The 15,832-nt window shown below is 42.4% G+C and overlaps 1 protein-coding gene across 2 annotated transcripts in view; it reads left to right on the top strand.

The window, feature by feature from the left end:
* Window positions 1–15,832, top strand: part of LOC112247575 (fibrillin-2) — a 247,297-nt gene that overhangs the window by 161,149 nt on the left and 70,316 nt on the right. For both annotated transcript variants that reach the window (XM_042302707.1, XM_042302708.1), the window contains exons 37-43: window positions 1,672–1,830; window positions 2,373–2,441; window positions 10,021–10,146; window positions 11,574–11,699; window positions 13,267–13,419; window positions 13,526–13,597; window positions 14,279–14,404. In XM_042302707.1, coding sequence (XP_042158641.1) covers window positions 1,672–1,830; window positions 2,373–2,441; window positions 10,021–10,146; window positions 11,574–11,699; window positions 13,267–13,419; window positions 13,526–13,597; window positions 14,279–14,404 — 831 coding nt within the window. The remainder of the gene's footprint in view (window positions 1–1,671; window positions 1,831–2,372; window positions 2,442–10,020; window positions 10,147–11,573; window positions 11,700–13,266; window positions 13,420–13,525; window positions 13,598–14,278; window positions 14,405–15,832) is intronic.

A 15,832-nucleotide genomic window follows, 5' to 3' on the forward strand; every position in this document is an offset into this window, starting at 1 on the left:
GACTGGGAAACACTGCCCTACATAATGTGTGCTGTTGGGGTTACTGGAGGACTGGAAACACTGCCCTACATAATGTGTTCTGTTGGGGTTACTGGAGGACTGGGAAACACTGCCCTACATAATGTGTACTGTTGGGGTTACTGGAGGACTGGAGTTGGGAAACACTTACATAATGTGTACTGTTGGGGACTGGAGGACTGGAGTTGGGAAACACTGCCCTACATAATGTGTACTGTTGGGGTTACTGGAGGATGTGTTCTGTTGGGGTTACTGGAGGACTGGAGTTGGGTAACACTGCCCTACATAATGTGTACTGTTGGGGTTACTGGTGGACTGGGAAACACTGCCCTACATAATGTGTACTGTTGGGGTTACTGGTGGACTGGGAAACACTGCCCTACATAATGTGTACTGTTGGGGTTACTGGAGGACTGGAGTTGGGAAACACTGCCCTACATAATGTGTACTGTTGGGGTTACTGGTGGACTGGGAAACACTGCCCTACATAATGTGTACTGTTGGGGTTACTGGAGGACTGGGAAACACTGCCCTACATAATGTGTACTGTTGGGGTTACTGGAGGACTGGGAAACACTGCCCTACATAATGTGTACTGTTGGGGTTACTGGAGGACTGGGAAACACTGCCCTACATAATGTGTACTGTTGGGGTTACTGGAGGACTGGGAAACACTGCCCTACATAATGTGTACTGTTGGGGTTACTGGAGGACTGGGGAAACACTGCCCTACATAATGTGTACTGTTGGGGTTACTGGAGGACTGGAGTTGGGAAACACTGCCCTACATAATGTGTACTGTTGGGGTTACTGGAGGACTGGGAAACACTGTCCTACATAATGTGTTCTGTTGGGGTTACTGGAGGACTGGAGTTGGGTAACACTGCCCTACATAATGTGTACTGTTGGGGTTACTGGAGGACTGGGAAACACTGCCCTACATAATGTGTACTGTTGGGGTTACTGGTGGACTGGGAAACACTGCCCTACATAATGTGTACTGTTGGGGTTACTGGTGGACTGGGAAACACTGCCCTACATAATGTGTACTGGGGTTACTGGTGGACTGGGAAACACTGCCCTACATAATGTGTACTGTTGGGGTTACTGGAGGACTGGAGTTGGGAAACACTGCCCTACATAATGTGTACTGTTGGGGTTACTGGAGGACTGTACTGTTGGGGTTTGGAGGACTGGAGTTGGGAAACACTGCCCTACATAATGTGTACTGTTGGGGTTACTGGAGGACTGGGAAACACTGCCCTACATAATGTGTACTGTTGGGGTTACTGGAGGACTGGAGTTTGGTAAAACTGCCCTACATAATGTGTACTGTTGGGGTTACTGGAGGACTGGAGTTGGGAAACACTGCCCTACATAATGTGTACTGTTGGGGTTACTGGAGGACTGGAGTTTGGTAAAACTGCCCTAATGAACCCTGTGGTCTCACCGATGTCAACTGTAATTACTCCTCTGAGTCATGTATTAGGCACCAAATGGAGAGAGAGAACAACAAAAAGAAACATTAAACCCATAAGAAACTCTCCCTTTTTATTTTCTGTTCCAAAATGTTTAAAAACGTTTTTTTTTCAGTTGCGTGCCTTAATGAACACACCCTGTTGGTTCTCCTCCTCCTCCTCTCTGGTGTACCAGACACACGTGTAGGGAACTGTTTCCTGGAGCATGGACCCAGGGGTGACAGGCGGTCCTGCAGTGTGGAGGTAGGAGTGGGAGTCAGCCGCTCCTCCTGCTGCTGCTCCCTGGGGCGTGCCTGGGGAAACCCCTGTGAACTCTGCTCTGCTCCCAACACCAGTAAGACTCTGTTTGACTATGTGATTGTTTATTTAACTTCCTGTATCGTTGCGTGTTTAGAGGCTCAATGAAGAAAAGGAGGGAATAGTGAGAATAGTGGTGCCGGGCAAAAACAATTATTTAATTCCTTTATGTACAGACTCACACACTCTTGTAACGATACACACTCACAAGCTGTAGTTGTTCTGAGTAGGTTAACAAAGTATGCATTTAGATTTACAATATTATATTTTATGCTCGTACACAACAGGTTAGTCTGATTTGGCTAAACCTCCTCAGTACGGTTTCTGAATTCAGTCAGTTCTACATTACAGTTCTCACTACTTGTTCAATGATTGGGTCCTGTTACATTCAAACCTTTTGGCTGTGTTTACACAGGCAGCCCAATTCTGATATTTTGCCAATAATTGGAATTTTTGGCTAAAGATCGGAATTCGGGCTGCCTGTGTAAATGGAGCCTTTGTTACTCAACAACAGACATGGAAACTATACTTGAAGTGTATAACCCATATGAGTGTACTGATATGAAGTGTGTTCTGCAGCGGACTATAATACACTCTGCCCAGGAGGAGAGGGTTTCAGGCCCAACCCAGTCACCATCATACTAGAAGGTAACCATTCGCTTATTAAAATAGATCTCTGGTAAACTACTTTAACTTGCATACTGTACTGCATAGGTGCAGAGAAACAATTCATAATGTTCTCTTTTCATTCGTATTGATATTTGGTATTTTATCAGGATCCCCATTAGCTGATGCAAAAGCAGCAGCTACTCTTCCTGGGGTTCCACACAACACATGAAACATAATACAGAATGACATATTACAGAACATCATTAGACAAGAACAGCTCAAGGACAGAACGACATACGTTTTTAAAAAGGCACACGTAGCCTACATACCAATGTTTACACACAAACTATCTAGGTCACATGGGGGAGAGGTGTTGCTTTATCTGTTTTTTGAAACCAAGTTCGCTGTTTATTTTAGCAATATGAGATGGAAGGAAGTTCCATTCTATAAGGGCTCTATATAATACTGTACTCTTCCTTGAATTTGTTCTGGATTTGGGGACGGTGAAAAGACCCCTGGTGGCATGTCTGATGGGATAAGTGTGTGTGTCAGAGCTGTGTGTAAGTTGACTATGCAAACAATTAGGGATTTTCAACACATTAATGTTTCTTATAAAATAAGTGATGCAGTCAGTCTCTACTCAACTCCCAGCTAAGAGAGACTGAAATGCATAGTATTTATATCAGCCCTCTGACTACAATGAAGAGCAAAACGTGGCTTCCTGTTCTGGACCGGCTGCAGTTTAACTAGGTCTTTCCTTGCAGCACTGGACCACATAGACAATAATAGACATAGACTAGACAATAATCAAGATCAGATATAACTAGAGCAGGACTCGCTTTTTGGAGTGTGGTGTCAAAAAGCAGAGCATCTCTTTATTACGGACAGACTTCTCCCCATCTTTACAACCATTGAATCTATATGTTTTGACCATAACAGTTTACAATCTAAGGCAACACCAAGTAATTTAGTCTCAACTTGTTCCACAGCCACACCATTCATTACCAGATTCAGCTGAGGTCTAGAACTTAAGGAATGATTTGTACCAAATACTATGCTCTTAGTTTTAGAGATGTTCGGGACCAGTTTATTACTGGCCACCCATTCCAAAAACAGACTGCCACTCTTTATCAAGGGTTTCAGTTACTTCCTTAGCTGTGTTGCTGTGTTGCTGTATTGTCACGCCCTGACCTTAGAGATCCTTATTCTTCTCCATGCTTGGTTAGGTCAGGGTGTGACTCGGGTGGGAATTTCTATGTTTTCTATTTCTTTGTTTTTGGCTGGGTATGGTTCCCAATCAGAGGCAGCTGTCTATCGTTGTCTCTGATTGGGAATCATTTCTTAGGCAGCCTTTTTTCCACCTGAGTTTGTGGGATCTTGTTTTCTGTTTAGTGTCTGTGCCTGACAGAACTGTGCGCTTTCGTTTTCACGTTTGTTATTTTGTTTGAGTGTTTTTGAATATTAAAATCATGAACACTTTCCACGCTGCGCCTTGGTCCACTCTTCATTCTACAAACGAGAGCCGTTACACGTATATGGTTGAATCATCAGCATACATGGACACACACGCTTTGTTTAATGTCAGCGGCAGGTCATTGGTAAAAATAGAAAAGAGGGCCTAGAGAGCTACACTGCGGTACACCACATTTTACATGTTTGACCTTAGAGAAGCTTCCATTAAATAAAACCCTCTGAGTTCTATTAGATAGATAGCTCCGAATCCACGATATGGCAGAGGTTGAAAAGCCATAGCACTTAAGTTTTCTCAACAACAGCTTATGGTCAGTAATATCAAAGGCTGCACTGAAATCTAACAGTACAGCTCCCACATTCTTCTTGTTATCCATTTCTTTCAACCAATCATCAGTCATTTGTGTCAGTTCAGTACATGTTGAGTGCCCTTCTCTATAAGCATGCAGACAGTCTGTTGTTAATTTGTTTACAGAGAAATAGCATTGTATTTGGTCAAACACAGTCCTTTCCAACAGTTTTCTAGGAGCTGGCAGCAAGCGTATACAGTTGAAGTCAGAAGTTTACATACACTTAGGTTGGAGTCATTAAAACTCATTTTTCAACCATTTCACAAATTTCTTGTTAACAAACTATAGTTTTGGCAAGTCGGTTAGGACATCTACTTTGTGCATGACACAACTCATTTTTCCCACAATTGTTTACAGACAGATTATTTCACTTATAATTCACTGTATCACAATTCCAGTGGGTCAGAAGTTTACATACACTAAGTTGACTGTGCCTTCAAACAGCTTGGAAATTTCCAAAAAATGATGTCATGGCTTGAGAAGCTTCTGATAGGCTAATTGACACCATTTGAGTCAATTGGAGGTGTACCTGTGGATGTATTTAAAGGCCTACCTTCAACTCAGTGCCTCTTTGCTTGACATCATGAGAAAATCAAAAGAAATCAGCCAAGACCTAAAAAGAAAATTGTAGACCTCCACAAGTCTGGTTCATCCTTGGGAGCAATTTCCAAACGCCTGAAGGTACCACGTTCATCTGTATAAACAAGAGTACGCAAGTATAAACACCATGGGACCACGTAGCCGTCATACCGCTCATGAAGGAGACGCGTTCTGTCTCCTAGAGATGAACATACTTGGGTGCGAGAAGTGCAAATCAATCCCAGAACAACAGCAAAGGACCTTATGAAGATACTGAAGGAAACAGGTACAAAAGTATCTATATCCACAGTAAAAACGAGTCCTATATCAACAGAACCTGAAAGGCCGCTCAGCAAGGAAGAAGCCACTGCTCCAAAACCCCCATAAAAAGCCAGACTACAGTTTGCAACTGCACGTGGGGACAAAGATCATACTTTTTTGAGAAAAGTCATCTGATCTGATGAAACAGAAATAGAACTGTTTGGCCACGATGACCATCGTTATGTTTAGAGGAAAAAGGGGAGACTTGCAAGCCGAAGAACACCATCCCAACCGTGAAGCATGGGGGTGGCAGCATCATGTTGTGGGGGTGCTTTGCTGCAGGAGGGACTGGTGCACTTCACAAATAGATGGCACCATGAGGGAGGAAAATTATGTGGATATATTGAAGCAACATCTCAAGACATCAGTCAGGAAGTTAAAGCTTGGTTGCAAATGGGTCTTCCAAATGGACAATGACCCTAAGCATACTTCCAAAGTTGTGGAAAAATGGTCAAGGTATTGGAGTGGCCATCACAAAGCCCTGACCTCAATCCTATAGAAAATGTGTTGGCAGAACTGAAAAAGTGTGTGCAAGCAAGGAGGCCTACAAAACTGACTCAGTTACACCAGCTCTGTCAGGAGGAATGGGCCAAAATTCACCCAACTTATTGTGGGAAGCTTGTGGAAGGCAACCCGAAATGTTTGACCCAAGTTAAACAATTTAAAGGCAATGCTACAAAACCCTAATTGAGTGTATGTAAACTTCTGACCCACTGGGAATGTGATGAAAGAAATAAAAGCTGAAATAAATCAGTCTCTCTACTATTATTCTGACATTTCACATTCTTAAAATAAAGTGGGGATCCTAACTGACCTAAGAAAGGGAATTTTTACAAGTATTAAATGTCAGGAATTGTGAAAAACCGAGAGTAATGTATTTGGCTAAGGTGTATGTATACACTTCTGACTTCAACTGTTGGTCTGCTGTTAGAACCAGTAAAGGCCACTTTACCACTCTTGGGTAGCGGAATGACTTCTTTGGCTCCAGGCCTGAAGACAAAGACTTCCCAATAGGCTCAAATTAAAAATATGACTGATAGGAGTGGCTAAAGAGTCAGCCACCATCCTCAGTAGCTTTCCATCTAAGTTGTCAATGCCAGGAGGTTTGTCATTATTGATCATTAACAATCATTTTTCCACCTCTCCCACACTAACTTTACAAAATTGAATAAGCCATCTGACTCGATGAAAGAGGGAGTTGAATTTGTCTTTCTGCCCATAATTTCATTTAAAGTACTCCAAAGTTTTTTTCCCGCATTCTTTATATCATTGATCTTGGCTTCATAATACAGTTTCTTCTTCTTTTTGTTGAGTTTAGCCACATCATTTCTCAGTTTGTTGTAAGTCAGCCAGTCAGATGTGCAGCCAGACTTATTAGCCACTCTTTTTGCACCATCTCTTTCAACCATACAGTTTTTCCATTCCTCATCAATCCATGGAGCCTTAACAGTTCTAACAGTCAGTTTCTTAACAGGTTCATGTTTATCAATAATTGGAAGAAGCGATTTCATAAATTCATGAAGTGCAGCGTCTGGATGCTCCTCATTAATCACATCAGACCAACAAATATATTTAACATCATCCACATAAGAGTCACAGCAAAATCTTTTGTATGATCTCGTATACACTATTTTAGGCTGTTGGAACTTTGTCTTTACTGGATATAGCCACTATATTGTGATCACTGCATCCAATGGGTACGGATACAGCTTTAGAACAAAGTTCTACAGTATTAGTAAGTGATTGATACATGTGGATGATCTTGTTCCTGTAGTGTTTGTAATCACCCTGGTAGGTTGATTAATAACCTGAACCAGATTACAGGCACTGGTTATAGTGAGAAGCTTCCTGTTGAGCAGACAGCTTGATGAAAACCAGTGAATATTCAGGTTCCAAGAAAGTAGACCTCTCTGTTTACATCACATACACTATCAAGCATTTCACACATATTATTTAGATACTAACTGTTAGCACTTGGTGTCTGATAGCAACACCCCAAAAGAAAAGGCTTTAGATGTGCCAAGTGAACCTGCAACCACTTCAATAACACTTGACATAAGATCTTCTCTAAGCATTACAGGGATATGGCTCTGAATATATACAGCAACACCTCCCCCATAAGCATTCCTGTCTCTTCTATAGATGTTATATCCTTGTATTGGTACTGATGTATCATCAAATGAATAATCTAAGTGAGTCTCAGAAATGGCTAGTATATGAATGTTATCTGATGTTAGCAAGTTGTTGATTTCATGAACCTTATTTCTAAGGCTACATATATTCATATGGGCTATTTTCAGCCCTTTCCTGGGTAGTTTATCAGAGAAAAACAAAATATTGAAAAGAAATGACAAAGCAAGAGAAAAAAATATATATTCAGCAGTCCATTAATCAATTTGTGTGTGTGTGTGTGTGTGCTGCAGGGTTGAGGCTATGAACCCATAGACTTGGCTCTCTCATCCCTTCCAGACTTCTGGGAGGGAGGGTGGACAATGAGTCTGTCGTAGCGGATGTACGCAATGTCCCCACACGCTCTGGCAGCTTTCATGACTGGGATCAGTTCTTTCCTCTTCTGGCGCACAGCTTCAGGATAGTCCTCGTTGAGGAAGATATATGTTCCTCTCAAGGTCTTGGCTCTTTCCAGTACAGCTACATTGTCTTTGAACCTCAGGAACTTGACCACTATCGGCCTGGGCCTGTCACCTGGGCCGGTGGTTGGTTTTCGAATCCTGTGGGCGCGCTCCACCTCAATCTTCCTGTGGTCCATCTTCAATTTCGCAGAGATCATTTCCCTTACTTTGTCCTCCATCCAGGTCTCATGTGGAGATTCTGCAATTCCGTCCACAACCATGTTGTTTCGCCTTGATTGTCCCTCCAGATAGTCTGATTTATCTGTCATTGTTATCATGGATTCACACACAGAACTGATATCCTCTCTCAATGACTTCCAGATTGCTGTCATCTTGCCGTTCTCCTGTTTCAACCTGTTTCAACCTGTCGAGCTGACCCTGGGAGAACTGCAAACTATTCTTCAGGTCCTGGACCTCTCTGGTCAGGTCATCCATTCTTTTATTAGTAGAATCCAGAATCATAAAACACGGGACGAGATGTTAAAAACTGTCCATTGTGCCAATAGATGGAATGCACTCACATGAGATTTGCCGTGATGTTGACAGAGTGGCATGGGAGGTTTATTTCTTAGACTGGGTTAAGATGTCAATTTTGGGACACATCCTCAGTAGTGTGCCTTCGAATCAGTGGGTGTTTCGGCCTTTAATCACTAAACACCCTCAAAGGTGGCCAGCTAAAGGGTGATCAAGCCTTAGCTTGTGTCCCATGCCCAATTAAGATGTCCCACGGGACTATGCAAGGCAGGGGCGTCCTCTTCCCTGAGCCAACCCGACAGCTGACCGCATACCTCATATGCCCTCCTCAAGTTGGAGGGATCTGAATTGGGTTCTCAGGTGGGGGTGGGGGTCATGAAGTTATAGCCCAGCAAGGGTCCTTCCGTTTGATCCAGATCCACTGGCTGCCTCTTTCAGCTGCTTGAGAAACTGCTCTGACGGTCTGCCGCAGAGCCTGTCCATGGATTCCAAGTTCTTTCAGCAACCTGATGGTGGAAGAAGCCACAAATCCTCTGCATCCCACTTCAACTGGCCAGACTTTTGCATTCCAGCCACGCTGAGTTGCGTCTGCTGCCAACTCTGTGTAACGCAGTTTCTTACGCTCGTAGGCCTCTTCAACAGAGTTTTCCCATGGGACTGTGAGCTCTATGATGTACACAGCCTTTCGTGAAGGGGACCAGAGTACCATGTCTGGCCTAAGGTTGGTAGAAGCAATCTCAGATGGAAAAATTAGTTGCTGGCCAATATCGACAAGCATCTTCCAGTCCCGGGCCATGGCTAGGTGTCCAGTTTCTGGCTTCGTAGGAGGATACTTGGGCCTTTTCTGTCCCTCCCGGATGAATGTTGTTGTTTTGACGGGATTGCTTGTTTTTGGAGGTAATGAATTGGTTGCACTCCTCTTGGTCTCAAGTGCTGCACAAGTATTTGGACAAAACACTTGAAACTATTTTCTTGTTGTTGTAACAACTGCTTGTTGGTCTCTTTTTGTTTCTTTAAAAGATCCTTCACGTGTGATAGAGAGACACCACTGTCCTCAACGGTACTCCTGCTGGCGCTTAGGTCTTTGTCATGGTAGCTAGCAACGTATGTTAGGCTGTTTTACTCCTGGCAGTTCCAGACAGGGCAGGTCACGGGGAAAATTTAAAACAACAAACAGCAGGGATCTAGACAGCCACAAACCCGGGACAATCTGCGCTCCCAGCCACAATGGCTAACCGCGTTGCGGGCTGCGTTCAAGAACAAGCTCTTTTAATATAAATCTATATGATCAATCTTTTGCAAGGATTTGTAATTTTAATACAGTTTTGGTTGTAATATCATGTAGAGAAAACAAAAACCTTTGATTCTGATTCCATTGATAAGAGTCTGGAACCTAACCTTTGATTCTGATTCCATTGGTAAGAGTCTGGAACCTAAGCCTTTGTTGAAACCATCTGTAATCCTATAACTGACTTTTTTGCACAGATCTTCCATTGACATCGACACATGATTTGTGCAAATATCAAACTAGGATTTTTGGGATGTTTCTGGAATCTCAGGATGTTTGGGATCATTGGGATGTTTCTGGAATCTTGGGATGTTTGGGATCATTGGGATGTTTGAGATCATTGGGATGTTTGAGATCATTGGGATCATTGGGATGTTTGAGATCATTGGGATGTTTGAGATCATTGGGATGTTTGAGATCATTGGGATGTTTGAGATCATTGGGATGTTTGGGATCATTGGGATGTTTGGGATCATTCTGTAATCTTGTTTTGTCTTCTCCTCCAGACATAGATGAGTGTTTGGAGCTGCCAGGCCTGTGTCAGGGAGGAAACTGTGTCAACACGTTTGGCAGCTTCTCGTGTGACTGTCCTCCTGGCTACTACCTCAACATAGACAGTCGCATCTGTGAAGGTGAGACACCATGCCATTTAACATCCCATTCAATCATCTGTGAAGGTGAGACACCATGCCATTTAACATCCCATTCAATCATCTGTGAAGGTGAGACACCATGCCATTTAACATCCCATTCAATCATCTGTGAGGGTGAGACACCATGCCATTTAACATCCCATTCAATCATCTGTGAAGGTGAGACACCATGCCATTTAACATCCCATTCAATTATCTGTGAGGGTGAGACACCATGCCATTTAACATCCCATTCAATTATCTGTGAAGGTGAGACACCATGCCATTTAACATCCCATTCAATTATCTGTGAGAGTGAGACACCATGCCATAATAGTGATAATTCACCCTGATTGCTAATTTTTGTATAGCTTACATTATTTTAAAAAAATATATATATTTTTTACATACTGTAAAATGTAAAAAAAAAATTAAATTACTAAACACAGCAGGCACTTATTAGACATGCTTCTATTTGAGCCTTGCTTCTGTATCGTTAATGCACACAGCTTTGCTAATTTGAATAGTTAATTGTTAAATTCCAGCATTCATTTCCTGCATTTTAATCAATTTCTTCATTTCCTGCACTGTGTTATCGTTTACACTCTGTGTCACGTTTCTTTTGTCTTAAAAACGTTTACTTGACAGAGTAATTATTCTCCTCTTTGACTGTGGATTTTTCGGCAGTTCTTACTTTCCCCCCATTAGGGTGATCGGATGATTTTTAGGGGTCTGTTGACTGTTTTTGTGCTTGCCAGTTAACTAGCAGTTAACAGCAGCTGTTAGCAGCCAATGGCTAGCAGTTCTCAGCTGTTAGCAGCCAATGGCTAGCAGTTCTCAGCTGTTAGCAGCCAATGGCTAGCAGTTCTCAGCTGTTAGCAGCCAATGGCTAGCAGTTCTCAGCTGTTAGCAGCCAATGGCTAGCAGTTCTCAGCTGTTAGCAGCCAATGGCTAGCAGTTCTCAGCTGTTAACAGCCAATGGCTAGCAGTTTCTTACTGGCGATAAAAACGGATGATTGTCATCATTTTTAGAGTCATTATTGAATTATTTAATGTAAGAGATCAAACATTAAACCTTTATAACAATTCATGGTAATTCATGGTAACCTCATAAACAATTCATTTAGACCCTGTGTTTATTTGAAACAGATGTTTATTTTCTAAAAATGTGTGCTATTAAAAGGGACAGGCGGCTATTTGAGTCTCAACGTTTAATTGAAGTTTTACGATATATATTTTTTTAAATATATTTTTTTATATCATATACTGTAACGGTGTAACCTGACTTTAAAAAAAATCCACATACGTTCTAATAGTAGGCTCAAAATATAATGAAAACCAACTATGAGCAACATAACTAAAACACAACATTAGACACCAGGTTTTTTCATCAATACCATGAACTGATCACCTCTGTGTCCCTGCAGACATTGACGAGTGTGTGGTGAATCCTGTAATCTGCGGTCCTGGCACCTGCTACAACACACTGGGGAACTACACCTGTGTGTGTCCACAGGATTACATGCAGATCAACGGTGGAAACAACTGCATGGGTGAGTCCTTCATTACACAACGGATAAATAAGAATAATATAGTATTTCAATGAAAAGAAACACGTTTATCCAAAGTCACTCACAGTCATGTGTTCTGTACACTCCAGACTTGGATTTAAATACTATTTGTTGGCCTTCTGTAGGCTCAGTTTGTAGGACATGGGGCTTGCAACACCCGGATAATGGGTTTGATTCTCAGGACCACCCATATGTAAAATGTATGCGAGTATGGATAAAAGCGTCTGCTAAATGGCGTATATTATTATATTATTTGAAATAATTTCAAACACTGTACCTGTGGTTGATTGAGCATTCCTGGTATAGTCCCAAAAGGTCAAACCCCGCCCACCTGGCCCTCCAGTCAGGTTAGAGAAAACACTCAAAGTATTACAAATATTTAAAAGAGTAGATAAAAAGGAGGAAGGAAGCGCTGCTAAGGTACACAACAGTAGATGTTGGTAGACAGAAGGTGCTAAGGTACACAATAGTAGATGTTGGTAGACAGAAGGTGCTAAGGTACACAATAGTAGATGTTGGTAGACAGAAGGTGCTAAGGTACACAATAGTAGATGTTGGTAGACAGAAGGTGCTAAGGTACACAATAGTAGATGTTGGTAGACAGAAGGTAAGGTACACAATAGTAGATGTTGGTAGACAGAAGGTGCTAAGGTACACAATAGTAGATGTTGGTAGACAGAAGGTGCTAAGGTACACAATAGTAGTAGATGTTGGTAGACAGAAGGTGCTAAGGTACACAATAGTAGATGTTGGTAGACAGAAGGTGCTAAGGTACACAATAGTAGATGTTGGTAGACAGAAGGTGCTAAGGTACACAATAGTAGATGTTGGTAGACAGAAGGTGCTAAGGTACACAATAGTAGATGTTGGTAGACAGAAGGTGCTAAGGTACACAATAGTAGATGTTGGTAGACAGAAGGTGCTAAGGTACACAATAGTAGATGTTGGTAGACAGAAGGTGCTAAGGTACACAATAGTAGATAGAAAAGGTGCTAAGGTACACAACAGTAGATGTTGGTAGACAGAAGGTGCTAAAACACAATAGTAGAGAGACAGAAGGTGCTAAGGTACACAATAGTAGATGTTTAGGTGCTAAGGTACACAATAGTAGATGCCAGAAGGTTAAGGTACACAATAGTAGATGTTGGTAGACAGAAGGTGTTACACAATAGTAGATGTTGGTAGACAGAAGGTGCTAAACACAATAGTAGATTTTAAAAACTGTTTCAGGCTCGTTTCAGGCTGAATGGCCTTCGTCAGGGAGTACTTGAACCCAGGTCTGGAATATACCTCATCCTGATTCCTCATGCTGCAATAATATAAAATCATTAATTAATGTGACCTACTTTTTAATTTTTTATTATTACATGACGTTTCAGTCATTTAGCAGACGCTCTTATCCAGAACGACTTTACAATCAGTGCATTTATATAAATAGATAGGTGAAACAACCACATATCACATATCGTTACATTATTAAAACCATAATCAAATCTATCTTAACCACGATCTTCTACTGCCACCGTGTTCCTTTTAAAAAAAAACCCAGACATGAGAAAGAGCCTGTGCTACAGGAACTACAACGGCACAACGTGTGAGAACGAGCTGCCCTTCAACCTCACCCACAAGATCTGCTGCTGTGCCTATAACGTGGGCAAGGCCTGGAACAAGCCCTGCGAAGCCTGCCCAACCCCCGGCACTGGTCAGTAGCACACGCATGCACGTATACACACACACACAGACACACACACTCAGATACACAGCATTATTCATGGTAAAAAAGTGTTTTGAATGGCTTTGCTTTCCAGGTGACTATAAGACACTTTGTGGAAACATCATCCCTGGCTTCAAACTGGATATTGAAACTGGGAAAGCAGTGGGTGAGACATACTATTCTATACTTAGTCAACTTGTATCCTTTTTACATGAACCACGTTCACTTCTGGTCCTAAAAAAAGATATGTGGGGTTTCCCGAGTGGTGCAGTGGTCTAAGGCACTGCAACACAGTGCTAGCTGTGCCACTAGAGATTCTGGGTTCGAGTCCAGGCTCTGTCGCAGCCGGCCGCGACCAGGAGACCCATGGGGCGGCACACAATTGGCCCAGCGTCGTCCGGGTTAGGGGAGGGTTTGGCCGGCAGGGATGTCCTTGTCCCATTGCTCACTAGCGACTCCTGTGGCGGGCCGGGCACATTGCACACTAACACAGTCTCCAGGTCTAGGGTGTTTCCTCCGACACATTGGTGCGGTTGGCTTATGGGTTAAGTGGGCATTGTGTCAAGAAGCAGTGCGGCTTGGTTGGGTTGTGTTTCGGAGGACTCTTGACGTTCGTCTCTCTCTCGAGTCTGTACGGGAGTTGCAGCGATGAGACAAGGCTGTAACTACCAATTGGATACCACGAAATTGGGGAGAAAAAGGTGCACTTTAAAAAAATTAAAAAACAGTTATGTCACACAGTACATGCATCTGTCTCTTCAGGTACTTGTAAGTGTAAGAACCAGTGACTTAACTTTAAGTAAAGATATGACAGATTTGTTAAAAATCGTTTTGCTTCCTGTTTCAGATATTAATGAGTGCAGAGAAATTACAGGTATCTGTGCTAGCGGGGTCTGTATCAACCAGATAGGGAGCTTCCGCTGCGAGTGTCCCACCGGCTTCAGCTACAACGACCTGCTGATCATCTGTGAAGGTAACGTTGAGGAAACATTCAGTCCCTACTTCTGATATTGATTGTAACGTTGAGGAAACATTCAGTCCCTACTTCTGATATTGATTGTAACGTTGAGGAAACATTCAGTCCCTACTTCTGATATTGATTGTAACGTTGAGGAAACATTCAGTCCCTACTTCTGATATTGATTGTAACGTTAAGGACATTTCAGTCGCTAAAGTTAGGTACTACTACAGCTGAAGAAACACCTGATGTAACGTGAGGTACGACTATAGAAACACCTGCTATAACGTCAGGTACGACTATAGAAACACCTGTTGTAACGTCAGGTACGACTATAGAAACACCTGATGTAACGTCAGGTACGACTATAGAAACACCTGATGTAACGTCAGGTACGACTATAGAAACACCTGATGTAACGTCAGGTACGACTATAGAAACACCTGATGTAACGTCAGGTACGACTATAGAAACACCTGATGTAACGTTGGATACGACTTTAGAAACACCTGATGTAACGTCATGTTTCGACTATAGAAACACCTGATGTAACGTCAGGTACGACTATAGAAACACCTGCTGTAACGTCAGGTACGACGATAGAAACACCTGATGTAACGTTGGATACGACTATAGAAACACCTGATGTAACGTCAGGTACGACGATAGAAACACCTGATGTAACGTTGGATACGACTATAGAAACACCTGCTGTAACGTCAGGTACGACTATAGAAACACCTGATGTAATGTTGGATACGACTATAGAAACACCTGATGTAACGTCAGGTACGACTATAGAAACACCTGATGTAACGTCAGGTACGACGATATAAATACCTGATGTAATGTTGGATACGACTATAGAAACACCTGATGTAATGTTGGATACGACCATAGAAACACCTGATGTAATGTCAGGTACGACTATAGAAACACCTGATGTAACGTCAGGTACGACTATAGAAACACCTGATGTAACGTCAGGTACGACTATAGAAACACCTAATGTAACGTCAGGTACGACTATAGAAACACCTGCTGTAACGTCAGGTACGACTATAGAAACACCTGCTGTAACGTCAGGTACGACTATAGAAACACCTGATGTAACGTTGGATACGACTATAGAAACACCTGATGTAACGTCAGGTACGACGATAGAAACACCTGATGTAACGTTGGATACGACTATAGAAACACCTGATGTAACGTCAGGTAGGACTATAGAAACACCTGCTGTAACGTCAGGTACGACTATAGAAACACCTGATGTAACGTTGGATACGACTATAGAAACACCTGATGTAACGTCAGGTACGACGATAGAAACACCTGATGTAACGTTAGGTACGACTATAGAAACACCTGATGTAACGTCAGGTACGACTATTGAAACACCTGATGTAACGTCAGGTAGGACTATAGAAACACCTGATGTAA

Source organism: Oncorhynchus tshawytscha, linkage group LG20, assembly GCF_018296145.1.
Source record: "Oncorhynchus tshawytscha isolate Ot180627B linkage group LG20, Otsh_v2.0, whole genome shotgun sequence".
NCBI classification, from domain to species: domain Eukaryota; kingdom Metazoa; phylum Chordata; class Actinopteri; order Salmoniformes; family Salmonidae; genus Oncorhynchus; species Oncorhynchus tshawytscha.